This window comes from Carassius carassius, chromosome 46 (assembly GCF_963082965.1).
Source record: "Carassius carassius chromosome 46, fCarCar2.1, whole genome shotgun sequence".
Lineage (NCBI taxonomy): Eukaryota > Metazoa > Chordata > Actinopteri > Cypriniformes > Cyprinidae > Carassius > Carassius carassius.
The window spans coordinates 24,238,568-24,254,365 of NC_081800.1; the positions used below are offsets into that span (position 1 = coordinate 24,238,568).

General features: G+C 37.4%; 1 protein-coding gene and 1 long non-coding RNA gene across 2 annotated transcripts in view; one reads left to right on the forward strand and one right to left on the reverse strand.

Annotated features, from left to right (window-relative positions):
* The window catches only part of LOC132129063 (teashirt homolog 2-like), a 60,767-nt gene extending 54,300 nt beyond the window's left edge, over positions 1-6,467 (forward strand). Inside the window, exon 2 of the mRNA XM_059540485.1 lies at positions 2,649-6,467. Within this exon, the coding sequence (XP_059396468.1) occupies positions 2,649-5,674 (3,026 nt within the window). The 3' untranslated portion in view covers positions 5,675-6,467. The remainder of the gene's footprint in view (positions 1-2,648) is intronic.
* Positions 1-15,798, reverse strand: part of LOC132129064 (uncharacterized) — a 73,315-nt gene that overhangs the window by 25,431 nt on the left and 32,086 nt on the right. The gene's annotated exons all lie outside the window — the stretch shown is intronic.

Sequence of the window (15,798 nt, forward strand, 5' to 3'; positions counted from 1 at the left end):
AGAAATCGGAGCCCAGGGAACAGTGACTTCAGTAATGCCACCCACATCAGTTTTTCAAAAAAAAAAAGAAAAAATAAGAAAAAAAAATAAGAAAAGTTTTTAAAGTAAATCATTTGGTTTTATCAGGCTAGTAATTTTGCCTCGTTGCATTTCAACCTAAATTAATATATATTTCAATACTGAAGAAATCATTTCATTCCGCAAGGATGCATTCAATTGATCAATTGATATTAAAATGTTTTCTGAAGGATTAAGTGACAATGAAGACTCGAGATGTCTTCATCAGAAAATACAGCTTTGCACCACAAAAATAAATTAAATTGTGAAATATATTCATATAAAAAAAAATATTTTAAGTTGTTATAATATTTCAAATTATTACTGTTTTTAATGCATTTTGGATCAAATAAATACAAGTCTTTCAAAAACATCTTACCATCTTACCAACCACAAACTTTGAAACGGCAGTTTATGTTTGAATGTGAATACGCCTTCAGTTATACAGAGTTGACATGGTTTGACATGGCAAAATAATTTAATGCTGGTGTGTCTAGAAATATCTGCATAACAATTATGCATGTATAAGTTTAGTATACAAAGTCACGGTATAAAAGGGACACAAATGGTACCTGATTTCCAACCTTACTTCTAGAATAAAAAAGCTTAAATTAATTGAGATGCAAAAATAATTTGTTTAATAGGCAACATTGTTTAGTGATGTAAATTTATGCAGTTGAGCAATTGAGGGTCAAAATAAAATGAATATATCAAAAAACTATAAAATGAACAATTATTTGGTTTAGATTGCTTTGAAGTCTGAGAACATGGTTGCCAGGCTGAGTGGATCCCGCAGCATGTCCAAGTAATGAAACCTGCATTAAACCATTTTAATTGCTCTGAATGAGACACTCCTCAGACCTGTCCTGATTTTTTTATTAGGTTGAAGAGTATTACATGTTCAATAAAATGCAGTGTGGTTGACTAATGCATTTTTCATGTAGCTGTCTATCTTTCAACCGCAATCAAAATAGCAGTCGATTGATTCCTCCAGGTGTATGGTGTCATGGTAACTTTGCTTGTTTAGATTGTAACTATCGTAAAAATCTTATAAACACAGAGATATGCAGAAACATGCCAGTCACTAGAAAAAAAAAAAAATCACATTGCACCATGACTTAACTATTTCATTGTAGCAGGACAAGGATTGTGCAATAGTGCAAAGGAGGGTTAATTTCAGACTCCATATTTTACATTTTTTGATCCCACACATGCTGTAAATAATCTAAAGCTCAGCTAATACTGCTGTCCATCATAACGCCAGTTGATTGATTGCAAACCTTTGCGACACCACAGAGAAACTATGCACACAATATCACTCCTTTTATGTCAAAACTATATATACACATTGCAATACATAAAACATGATGCTACTCTTGGAAACTGCTAGTGCATGAGCACATTCTGGGATGCAATCATCCATTGTAGTCAGTCATTTGAGAAATTTTCATTGCGGAAGATTAAAGTCGTGGCACGTCAGGAAGCTTTTTGTACGGGCATACCCCCTAGTTCGAGGAACCCCATTCTCTGGGTTTGTTTGGAGAGGCTAAATCTCAGCTCCATTTTTATCCATTTGCATCCATTCACCTCCAGGCTTACTCCGGATGCACCTTTGAAATATTGATAAAAAGTCTTATTTTCAGAATCCAAAGGAACAGGACATGGTGAGGGCTACAAAACGTAGCACTTTTAGCCCTCATCTTTGAGAGTTGCTCTCATTGAGCATCTCCAGTTCAGAAAAATATTAACCACATGAAAGGCAAGTGCCTGGCCCAGGCTGTTAGGTCCTATGTATATTTAACAGAGCACATCTGTGCGTAATAGCACTTGAAATTCCAAGTGCTATCCAAATATGTGTTCATAAAATTTAGATGATCTTGATTTTTCTTAACCGAGGCGATTGATGTAATTGACAGCCTTGGATATATTTTATTAAGTGAATAATACAGTACAGTTTAAGAAGTGATGAAAGATTTAGGAAATGATTTTGAGTCTAGTCAATAGTGGTTAATTTGTAGCCAGCAAGTATTCAGGAGGGATCAGAAGGATGCCAGGTTGCATTTAACTATTTTTAGGTTAACTGCATTTATGCGGTCTTATGATGTTTTCGCCTCATTCTGAATGAGAATGATTGACAGTAAATAAAAACTTTCCAGACATTGTGAACCTACTTTTTAACCATTTAATCTTTAAAAGTGTTTAAAAAATTTTTTTTTTTAGATTTTACATTATGTTTTGAAATGTGCAGGAATCAACTAGGCTCCTATCAAATAGTTTTACAACTAGACTATTGCAATGATGCTTATCACCTAGAGAAAATCACCTTTTACTTTGCACCCAAACGGTATGTGTAAACAGATGAAACCTTCAGAAAACTAAGTCAGTGACTTATGAATCACACATACTGCCAAATTGCCCACTATTACCAGGAGAAGATTACAGGCCCACAAGCATCTCACAGAATGGATTACATATTGCTACAAGAATATTTGTGATTAGTTTCATTAACCACTGTATCATGTAATTAATTTAATTACATTTAATTTGACAGCCCTAATAACACTATTCTCTGTTTTTTTTTCTGTTTTCAGCATATGAGCCAGATGATGATGTCAGTGTCCAAGAGTCAATCACAGGGGATGAGGGCGAAAATGAAATGCAGGCCGAGGAGGAGAATTCTGAGAGGCCCACTTCCAGGGACAAAGAAGACAAAAACATAGACAACAAAAGCAGCTACAGCTTCCAGAACTCTCCGGTCAGTGTCCTCTCCAACCAGGAGGTTGAGCTGGAATCCCGTCTGAGCGATGGCAGTGACAGACTATCTGACTTTAAAACCTCACCACCAGCAAGTCAAAAGGACACAGAGAGCCAGGGCTCAAAAATGAAGAATGACATGCACAGTAGCCTGGAGAAAATGAGGGCTGCTTATGCCAACTTCCTTTCAGACTCCTACTGGTCAAAGATTGGACTAGATTTAAAGGTTGCTAACACTGGCAGCAAACCAAACTGTGATAGCACCAACGGGAGCACCAAGAGCGAGTTTGACTGGCACCAGGACGCACTTTCAAAAACCCTGCAGCAAACGCTGTCCCCGAAACCTGTGTCAAAGCCTAATCTATTCAGCTCCGTCCACCTGTACAGGCAAAGTAGCAAAGCGTGCAGTGCTGTCTTTACAGGTGCCAGCCGCTTCCGCTGCAAAGACTGCAGTGCGGCATATGACACCCTGGTGGAGTTGACGGTACACATGAACAAGAGTGGCCACTACCAGGATGACAACCACAACAGACAAAACATCGCCTCCACTTCATCATCCAAGAACCGAAAGAGGAACCTTCAAGACATGGAAGGCAAGGAAGATGCACAAAAGGTGCTGAAGTGCATGTTCTGTGGCCACTCTTTTGATTCTCTACAAGACCTAAGTGTCCACATGATCAAAACGAAGCATTACCAGAAAGTGCCTTTGAAAGAACCTATTCCAGTAATCACTCCCAAATTAGTCCCACCAGCAAAGAAACGTGCATTTGAAGCCACAAGGCCTTGTTCACCTGACTCCACCACAGGGGCTTCAGGTTACAGTGAGGCACAAAGGTCGTCTGGCCTCGCCATTGCTCCCAACAGCCGCTATGGCTATCAAAACGGTGCTAGTTACACATGGCAGTTTGAGACATGCAAATCTCAGATCCTGAAGTGCATGGAGTGTGGAAGCTCTCACGATACACTCCAGCAGCTCACCACTCACATGATGGTCACCGGCCACTTCATAAAAGTGACAAATTCTGCCTCCAAGAAAGGCAAACAACTAGCCCTCGATCCTCTAGCAATAGAGAAAATGCAGACACTTGCTGAACCAGCAGTGAACGAACTTGAAGGAGAAAAGGTTTCTCCAAAGAGCACAGCATCTGGTGACTCTGAGAGGGATAGTCCAAGGGACATGTCACCAGACAAAGCTGAAAAGAATGGAGAGAAGGACAACAAACAAGCTGAGGAGGACCGGAAGTCCACTGACGCCAATTTCAAGTATCCCTACTTGCGAGAAGAAGACCTTGAGCAGGGGTCCAGTGGAGGTGGTGACATTCTCAAGTCTTTAGCAAACACGGTGGCTTCGGCAATCAATAAAGCTCAAACAGGGACCCCCAGCTGGAGCGCTTACCCCAGCATTCATGCGGCATACCAGCTTTCAGGGGTGATCAAGACGGCCTCCTTTTCCTCTTCTCCTCCCATCCAGCTCAAGCAGAATCTCAACCACAAGCACAGAGCCATCGCAACCAAGGCGAAGTTCTATCAGGGACTTCGGGGACTTGAAAGTTTCCAGGGACATCACAATTTGGACATCAAAAAGGAGAGGGGTTGCGCATCTGATGGCAAAGAGAGCCAGAGCTGTAGGTTTGATCTGGTGGAGAATGATGACAGTGATTGTCAAGATGATTCCTCCTCCTCTTCAAAGCTTGATGCAGACTGTGTAAGTGAAGAGAATGACACAATCAAAGGGAAGTCGAGCCCAGCTTTTTCTGAAAGAGGGAACCCATCACCTAGCCCCCCTGCCAGCAACGGGCACAGCAGTTCTTCAGAGCTTGTCAGTGACTCCCAGGAAGTACTTAGCATAAACCCTCTAAGCGCACTACAGTCTGTCTTGAACAATCATTTGGGTAAAGCAAACAAGCCCAGGCCTGAAAGCATCCTCTCCCATCGCACACAATCCATCTTTTCAGAATTGAATAGAGGTTTAGAGAAACCAGTTTCTGCACTCTCAGCATCTGCTGCCCTCAGGCCCAGAAATAGCTTCATGTACACAAATGATGATCAACCAATAGACTTGACAAAACACAAACAAAACAAAAACTCTTCCATCTTTTTGAAGTCCTCCACTCCAGTACCCCAGAAACATGCCCTCTCTGACATTGCTGACATGGTGAAGGTTCTTCCAAAAGCCACAACCCCAAAGCTCTCAATGCCAGCGAAAGTGCCTGCCATGAAACTGGAGACAGACGTGCGACGATTCGAAGATGTCTCCAGTGAATTGTACTCAGTTCACAAGCGCAAAGGCCGACAGTCCAACTGGAACCCCCAACATCTGCTCATCCTTCAAGCCCAGTTCGCCTCCAGCCTTTTTCAGACTTCTGAGGGCAAATATCTCCTCGCAGACCTCGGCCCCCAGGAGAGGATGCACATCTCCAAGTTCACTGGGCTTTCCATGACCACCATCAGCCACTGGCTCGCCAATGTCAAGTACCAGCTTAGGAAAACGGGAGGGACCAAGTTTTTGAAGAACATGGACACTGGCCATCCGATCTTCTACTGCAATGACTGTGCATCGCAATTCAGAACACCCTCTGCGTTTATATCCCACCTGGAGAACCACCTGGGTTTCCAAATCAAGGACATGAACAAACTACCCATAGAACATCCAACTAAAGTAGCAGAGCCTGAACTTTCAAAGGCGCTCAATGCACGGCCGACAGATTCGCAGATCACAGAAGAGGAATCTGACTCAAAGTTCAAATGCAAGCTTTGCAGTCGGACATTTGCCAGTAATCACGCAGTCAAACTTCACTTGAGTAAAACTCACAGTAAATCCCCAGAGAATCATTCACAATTTGTGGAAATGGACAAAGAGTAGCTTTGTTGATTTTTACTACTTTTAGTTATCTTGTTGATAAATAACTGTAATTGCTCTGCTTTTATAAAACACGGGTCAAATTGTCTACCCCCACCCCCTCTTTTTTTCCCCATAATGTTTCAAGTAGCATTACATAGAATGCTTAAAGTTCAACTTCAGAATTAACATTTCATCATATCGAGGAATAAATGGACACACTGGCTGGGTTAGACTGAAGTGTACTGTTAGAAAATAAAAAATCCTAAAGAGATTAAGAATACATTGACGTAAGTCTTTGCACCCTGTTCAAATGCACCACCAGAAATGAAATGTATTACTGCTTGAGACATAAATGCTGATGTTTGCATGCAATAGCTCTGGCTATGACTACTATTTATTTGTATGATATGGCAAGTTTTAACTGTATTACGTTTAACAACAAATTGATTGATGCATTGGCTGTAATTTGCAGATCTGATCGTGCACTTGTGTGAACACACAGGTGCTCAAACAGGTAGCCAGACATACATTAAAAACATTTACTGAAATGTACAGTATATTTGCTCTGTAAAATGTTTGTGTCACAACGATAGAACAGAAAAGCACTTTAATAAAAGTTTAATCATGTTTAGGCGCAGATTCAGTGTGTGGGCTTACAGATTTGGACAGGTTTGACATGAGGAAGTCTCACATTAATGTATATTTAGCATTGCAGAAAAAAGTGTCTCATCAGAAAATGCTTTGTGAGACAAAAGAACACTGCACCTTTTATACCAATACAAATAAAGCATTAACATTTTCTAACTGTCTACAAGTCTTCACTTCAAATCCATTATTATTGACTGGAACAAAGCAGAATCATTGTTTTGAATTTTTCTTTTCTTTTTCAATATGTTTTTTTTCTAGAAAAATAGTTTTGATTATATTTACCATGTACTGTAGGTAGTTTTTTTATTTTTTATAACTGAACAATAAATCCAGGTTGCTTTAAATGTTGAACTGTTCTCAAGGCATTATTTTTAATAAATGTCAGGTCAGGGCAGCTTGTCATGCATTTTAAATGTTATAAACTTATACAATTTATTTGTTTGTGCTGGTCAAAAAACTTTTACATTTTTGCTCTTTCATGATTTAGTTTTTCATAGTTTTATTGTTAATAAAAAATTATTGTTTAATGCCAGATTACACCCCACACAACAAAAGGTGTTCTGAATGAACTATCACCTTTTTTTCTCTCTCTCTCTGGGAAATGGTGGAATTATTCCGTTTTCATTGTTTTTGTTGCCAAGACTACTGTACATAAATCGTGAAATGTTCACCGGAGTGAAAAATATGACAACTAGCCCCATTCTCACCTATAACATTTGACCCTTGTGATGTCACTCGGCTATCTAGAATCGCTTATCATTCCTTCAGCTTCCAAAACGATGAAAAATTATAATTACACTCTGAACTTGCAACATTTTATGCAATTTCCTTACTTTTTTTAGCAATCAAACCACCAATTACCACTCCCCATAGTATCTTTTTTATAACAGGAAAGTGACATTTGATAGTAAATGGGAGAAAGCACCTGGTGATTTGTGCATCCTGACACCGCCGTGCCCCTCCATTGTTGGAAATAAGCAGGCAATCACGATAGCTCATCTGATGACTCCTAATGCAGTTAAAGTATTCTGCAATAATTCCTCCTTGCATTTATAATTACAGCCATAGAGCTCACACCTCAGTGCACAGATTAAAGCCATAAATTATTTAGCGCCTTTTCTCACCGATGGATTCCTGATTCCCTCCATTGAGCCATTATGCTTCAGAATACCAACTTCCTTTAAATGGAAGCCTGAGGATGATTTAAGATAGGCTGAACAATATGACAAAACGAACGTCATTTGTGTTTCTTAATTAAAATTGAGAGCGTGCCTCTGAAGTGTCTCATCAAATGAAAGCATGCCACGGCCGTGGTGACTCACAATTGAGTCATTTAGCCTTTGCGGTTAATGGCAAAATTTGAAACGACCCTGCCACTGGATGGGCACGTGTGATGGGGGAACATTTGAAATGGTTTTCTAGGTAGCCACTCATTGTCGGAGATTCACATTACGGGCCTGGATCCTATTCGTCATTGTAATCAGGGGGAGGAAATTAGCTGTTTCTAATATTAATTCAGAACAATAATTCAAAGTCATTTGAGATTTATTGCCACATTAAAGGCGAGTTCCAATCGGATACACAATCAGGGGTTTAAACAACCCCGCAATTAATTAACTGTGTCTCTTATGTTTATACGGGATGGCAGTGGAAAAAATAAAATAAAAGCAACACCGCATGCTAAAAGAACAATAGGATGAGAGTAAATGAACAAGCGATTATGCTGATTATTACATTACTGTCCTGATAAATATTGCTGGGCCTTTCTTAAGATCCGGGATGTGTCTCATTTCACTCCCTACTACTCTGTAATGTAAATCTGTATATTGTGAACACAAATTTGATCATTATTGATGACTTACGGAAAGAAAACAACATTACTACACTGTAAAAAATAACTGTGATTTTAACGGTAAAAAACTGTGAAAATGCTACAGTACAAACCTGTTTAGTGGTTAACGGTAATTTCCTGTAAACTTTACAACTTAAACTTTACGTTCCCAGAATTCTCTGCGTTGCATTTCAAATTTTGTTTGAATTTCATGTTTTTTCTTTGAAATAACTATGTTTCTTCTCAATTTTTTCTCATCTGTTATGTTTATTAGGTTTGTATGTTACATAAAATGTTGTTAAATTAATGTTTATTGCATATTTCAGTTTAATGAGTCTCACCATGATGGTGTTTAGTGCTTGTGTGAATCACACCGTGCACCTTCTATGTATCTTATTATTTAAAAGCTGCTTGTGATGGGCTTTGTTTCACCACGTGACTCTCTCATCACCACCTGCTTTTGGTGGTTACCAGTGTAATACAAAGGTACAAAACAGATTTCAGTGCTTCAGTAAGTTTGTATATTAATATTAAATCAGTTAAATTATGGTATTAAACTGTAAATATAAAGTAAAACCGTTAAACCTACAACAGTGTAACTTTTTTTACAGTATAAAACCGTTAAACCAAAAACGGTTTTACCGTATTTTTTACGCTATAATTCTGGCAACCACAGCTGCCGTTTTTTTATCGTATTTTTTACGGAATATTTTTAACAGTGTAGTTTGACACTGGAGCGATCTTGAACAGGACTGCGTAAGTGAGTACTTGCTACTAAACTAGTGATCGTATTGAGACACACCCCTGGTTATCGTCTTCCACATCTCTGAATGCTCTTGGAACTCTGCTTTCTCTGTCATTTACAAGTCTTAGTCATTTAGAAGGAATTTTTTTTTTTGCAAAACACATCTATATAGAGTTTCCCCTGAATGTCTAATTCAGCAAATGTGCTTGTACCGTCTTCTCTGGGTCCATGTGGATCATCTTGTCAGACAGCCACTTGAGAAGTGCCAGTCCTCTGCCTAATTAAGTCACAGCGGTGGAAAAGGGCCGTGTGCATCCAGACACTGATTTTAAACTGCAGAAATAAAGCATTTTATAAGCGCACTAACTGGACTGAAAATAAACTCAAATTTGTGGGCAAAAATGTCAAAGAGTTGTTAAGTGTTACATGTCAAATGAACAGCAAAATAATGGGGGACCCTGGAGTGAAATGTTCAGAAAATGACTTGTGTTGAAACATTTCCACAGTTTTCTACTCTAAGAGACAGGTTAAAAAGTGAGCACAGAGCACGTCATTTAATCTAGCCAATTATTTAAAAATTAGATTGCACATTTTTATCAAAAAGTTTTAATGGCGAAATACTGAATATTGTTATATATCGGATGTTTTTTTTGTTGTTAAATATTAGCCCACCTTGACAGGGCTCAAGACTGCAACTAACTGCTCCCTCCAAAATATTTTGTAGCATTTACATCTTGGTCGCCATTGGTTTCAAGATATTTCATCAAGTTAAGGCGTGTATATATATAATTTAAATAAAATACATTTTATTTATTTATTTATTTATTTTACATTTTATGTACACTTATGACGTATTTGGTTTTCTTACCTTGGCAATAAATTACAAAAAATGTATATCACTGCTGTGTGAGTGTTTCTAATACAACAGCTAGTGTAGTCAAGACTATCTAAACTGAGACCAAGACTTTGAGGGGTTGAGATAAAGACAAGGCCAAGACAACATTTACTTCCTGAAAAAGTCTTCTATTTGATCAATACGTGCAATTAGAATAATAAGGTACTTTATAGAACTGTTACAAATCAAACGAAATCACTAATAATAAAAATCATCTTTGCACTGCAGAGGTGGCAGAGAAGTTGCATACAAATGAATAAATATTGTTGAGATTAATGTTTTAAAAATGTAGACAGTCCAACTGGATTCACTAGTAGCAAATTAATTGCATCATTTATTCAACCAAACTGTCATGGAATCATTTATTAAACTCTGTGTATTGCTCAGAAAAGCACAGTAGTTCAGCTATTAATTGGTTTTAACTACTTTTGTTGCCGAAATAGGAAGACCAAAAATTCACCTAGTTTCATATTTGTTGAACATTTGTATAAAACCAATATCACATTTGCCATAACAAATAAATCAGGCAATTTATTGACATCCCCACAGTTGTATTCTTAAAAAAAAAAAGCAAAGTCCTTATATATAATAATTGCTGTTAATAGTGTTCTTGTATTGTATACATTTTTCAGAAAATTCCTGTCATATGCACATAAACTGACAGTCACTACTTATAAGCTACTTCTAAATATTGTAGACTTGATTTTCTGTAAAGTTGCTTTGCGATGATTTGTATCGTAAAAAGCGCTATACAAATAAATTTGAATTTAATTATAGTCTGAGACCAAGACAAGAGCGAGTATGGTGGAGACTGAGACAAGACCTTCAAAAAATGGTCTTAAGAAAAATCAAATAAAAAAATCAAATAAATATCAATCAAGTTTTGTTGACCTGTCATATATTATATAATAATTTAAACATAACATAAATACATTTTGTTATTTGCATATACTGTTGTTTTTAATTTACTCACACCCAAGTTTCTTGTTACTGGAAAATTCCTGACAATCATGTTAAATTAGAATGCTCATAAATCCATACGGAAATGTGCGGTCACATTGTAACTTCCTCTTAGACTTTACAGGCATTCCAGAGTTGTTTACAAGCATGCCGTCTGTATCGGGACCGGCCGTTTGAGCAGGGCATATGGGCTGTATTTTGAGCTTTGGGTCAGTGAACCTCGGCTATGTTTACAGGATGAGGGGGAAAGCTAATTCACATCTCCATGAGTGACAGATAACCTGAAGGCTACCGGCCTGACAGCAAGACCCATTACATCCTCCAGGCTTGCATACGCACAGATGGCCTGCACGTGACTGCTGGAGTTGGCACACACACTTGCTCATGCACGCATTAGCTCAGATATACACATGCCAATGGACAAGACTGTCAAAATAGATTGAGATGTAGCAACAACAGTAACCCGAGTCCTTTTGGGCTCCACTTAATGGAAACACATAACTGATGTTCCATTTTTCCACTGTCAGCATCAGGAATGCAGCTGATAAAGGCAATTCATAACCAATAGATGCACACTCACATTTATACAGCACTGACATGCTTTATTCATGCACATATCACACTCTGCATCAGCCTTACATCACATAAAGCTGCTGATATATTGTTTGAGAGTGTTCAGAGACAGTATAAAGAGGAGACATATGAATGGAAGAAACTGCAGTGCTCAACATGGCAGGTTTTGGCACAGACATCAGTCCGTTTACAATGTGCATGTTAGTTAGTTAGCTGGCCCAACCTGACAAAAAAAGCCCAACCTGTTGTTAATGTTTTCATTTTATTTAAACCAAGTGCAATACTGTCAAAAAATCTAACAGTCATCAATAAATAATTTTAAATAAATAAATATATATATATATATATATATATATCTAACATGAGTTTAAAATTTTCTAATTCTGAAAAAAGTCAAACATAAATAGTGATGAAAGCCATAATATTAAATGTAATGGATGTATATTTACAGAGTAATCCACTATTTTGTAAATGGGGTCAAAATTACAATTTTCTCCTGAGATTTGGAGCAAAATTACTTAAGGCAGACTTTAGAAAGATATATATATTTTTAAGATTAAGTTTTTTTTAAAGATTTTAATTTTGCCACACACTTTAATATTTTTTTTTTGGTTAATGTCTTTAAAGATAAATAAAGGTTAATGTCTTTAAAGATAGATAGATAGATAGATAGATAGATAGATAGATAGATAGATAGATAGATAGATAGATAGATAGATAGATAGATAGATAGATAGATAGATAGATAGATAGATAGATAGATACACCCTGGAAACCACCAAGAACGTCTTAGTGTCATGGTCGGGAGTTTTGCATGCACAAGCACATCATATTTTATTTAACAAAAAAAACAAAAACCAAAAAAGAAGTGAAAATGGACATTATTGCAATGTAATCTTGCCAAAGTCCCCCTTCATGCCCACAGAAGCTGTACTTGACTGAAAATAGCTGCTGGAGGCATTGGCAAGATGGCTGCTGACTGGTCTGACTGGCTTCAGGATGGTACAGTATCTGCTCCTAAAACAATTCACCGTACAATCGTCCCACAATGGCCAATCTGGCGTGGCTGTGTTGGGATGATGCACGAGGGGTGAGACTGCTGTCTGTGGCAACAGGCCACGTTCAGCACATTTCTGCTTTGCTAGCTAGTAACAGCTGGAGCGAGCAGTCGGACGGTCGTCAGGAATCAGCATGGCAGCCGTGATTGTGCTGACGCCGGCACAGGGCCTGGCCAGGAGATCAGTGCCCAATGAAAATGTGTGATTTGTTGCTTTGAGATTTGGGTGATGTCAGCTCCAATCTGAGGCAGCTCTCCGGCCCTCCAGCTAGTCGCTGTGACACGACCACATACTGATGAAGTGCTGGCAATCGGGACCCAGTTCTTTCATCCAGGCAGTAATGGAGGCCTAAACCGATGCACACTCTTTCATTCAGATGTGCTATTGGCATTCACTCGCCTTTGAAGATAAAAAATTAATGGGTGCCATTGACCCCATACATCTCTTTGCAGTGTAGAAGTGGCTTGCAATGAGCACAGCTTGATTATAGTTTTACACGCAGACGTTGTGAAAACAAGAGGTCAGGAGAAAAAGGTCTAAATAATCACATGTTAGTGAATCTCTCTGAATGTTGTGATTAGAAGAGGTTTTGTTGGAGTTATTAGAATTGAATGAGCGGTACAAAGAAGTGTAATGAGATGCTTTCATCACTTTGATTTAAGATTGGCAAGATGGGACAGACGTCTGTCTTTATGCTGTCTGTTTTTTGTCCTAGCATGCATCTCTGTTCAAGAAATATGCTTCAGATGTGTTTATCAGGAGCTGACCAGGCAGACTAGGAATTCTGAGAAACATTTTAATGATATCCATTGTAAATTAAAGAGAGATAGTTGGACTCATCATGATTTATGAAAATAAAATAAAAGGTTTGATGATAATGCAGGGTTGGGTAAAACTTGTCATTCCAATTATTTTCACAGGATGTTGAATTGGAATTGAACTGAAATGACAGGAAGAGGAATTTATTGAATTGCGCAAGTTTTGAGACATAAATAATTCAAGTTTATAGACAAATAATTTGACTAATTATACATATTTAATCCTACAATTACAATACAATTTCTAAGCCATTTCTGTAAATCCTGTTATAATTACCATTATAAATACTGATAAAAATCTAATAAACAGCACATTCGTCAAAATGACCATCACAATCACATAAGTTTATAAAAAATATTGAAAAGTCCAAAATTCAATCCAGTGTAATGTTTCATAAACTAAAAGTTAATACAATTACATTTTTAATACCCCACTTGTCTGTACATAATATTTCATACTGAAATTATGCTCTTTTAAATGTTAAAATGTATTTTCTTGAATTATTTTATTATTATTCTGTCCATTTAACTCCAAAATCAGTTTAAAATTATGCATGCTGTTTGCCTGAAATTTTAAAATAAAATAAAATAAAATAAAATGAATATTGGTATTTCATACTGAAAATTTAAATTTAAATGTTAAAATTCATTTTTTATTACTATTATTTGATCTGTTCAAAATATTTTGATTATTGCTTAACTTAAAACTACAGTTACAGTTCTTTGAAATTCCTTAAATTTGAACATTGCTACAGTACATCAGCCCGTTAATCATACAGCCACAAGACATTAAGCAACCTGGTTTGATCAAGCCTCTCTAAATTCACTACAGCAGCCATAGAATTAAAATTTCATGTTACACATTGTTTCATATAGTGCATATTTATACAGCGCTAATCTCCATTGATGGGTAACACTTGAGCTGCTCAGAGTCTTGAGTCTACAGTCTTTTTTTTGGGGGGGGGGGGGGGGGGCGTCACTCCATTTATCCTTGAAAGCACGTCTGTCTCTCCTCTGCGCTTCTCTCTATTACTGACTGTGCAACACTTTATTTCAGCTGGCCTTTTGAAAAGGTGACTGGAAGTGAGTGACGCTTTGCTAAAACCTTTCAAACGTTCTCGTGCAGGTAAAAAGGAAACGTAGACGCTGCTCAATCATTGAGCATGTCTTTCTGGGCCGACCCAGCATCAAACACAGAAATGAAAGAGAATGAATATTTAAAGACAACCATTACAAGTTGAGCTTGCCACAAGGAAGACTAGCGAGGAGGAAAATAGCGACTGTCCTGAAAATGATGACGCTGTCTGTTGGTCTGAGGTACACGGTATGATGGAGGACTGTTCCAGATATCGCTGTACGCCAAAGAACTATTTAAAGTGCGAGAGTTCCTTTACCTGAAACTTTTATAAAGCGAGGTTTCAGATTGTCATCTCTGTCAGTTTTGTTTTACAAACACGTCGTCTACAGTTAAAATGTTTTGAGAGGTTTTAGAAGTGCATCTGAAGCAAAGCATGGAATCAAAATGGGACTTTAACGGCTTTAGTTCACGTCTGCTAGATTCAAAGGCACCCATATGCTAGTGCATTGCGAAAAGTTAACAAAATTTTAAGGCACAATCACCTCACAAAACGAAGATATAAAGACTATCGTTTTAGTTGTACATATACCACAGCATTTAACACACAACCCTGATCGCTGAGAATGAACAAACATAAAAAGACAAGCTCTTGACATCACAACACAACAAACGTTGCATCATTTTGAAGCAAAATTGTTCACTCTGATATTCTATGTTAAGTGATTTGTTATGGACTAGTTGGAACAGCATTTAAGGGAATTCTGTTGGTCTAACATGAGTTTCACATTTTCTAATTCTGAAAAAAGTCAAACATAAATAGTGATGAAAGCCATAATATTAATTTACAGAGTAATCCACTATTTTGTAAATGGGTTCAAAATGACAATTTTCTCCTGAGATTTGGAGCAAAATTACTAAAGGCAGACTTTAGAAAGATGTCTTTAGCATCTTTGTTGCAGTTGTTGTTGTTGACAGTTAAAAAATGGTACACAATTCAAACATTTTATTCAAAATTTGCATGGCTGTAACTCAAGAAGTATATCTTAATACCCCTTACAAATTTGTTTTTTAACAAGCTTTCTTTTGCTATCTTCATATTTATGGCCTTGTATGGTTCACTACCAGAGATATTGGGATCTCAATATTGCTCCAAGAGTAAATAATTCAATATTACACATTTTCAGGGGTCAAAACCCAAATGTGGGTCACTTTGCAAACAGCTGATACTTTTGTGTGTTTAAAGAAGAATATCAAAGGAACAAATAATATTGAAACTAGAAATGTATCTTGTTTCCCTCCATCAAAACAATTGCATAGCACATACCTGTCTGTGTGCCATAAATATCCATTTTCCAAAGTTTGAGTGACTGAAACTCAAGAAGTATTAAAGATACTCCAATATGATTTTAGATTCTGGTTCTTAACAAACTTTCCTTTTGTTGTCTTCTTTTTCTAGGCCCTATATGGTTCAGTCCCATTGATATGGGGATCTTAATGTGGCACCATGTCCAAATTGTCCAAGTCACTTTGTATATAGAT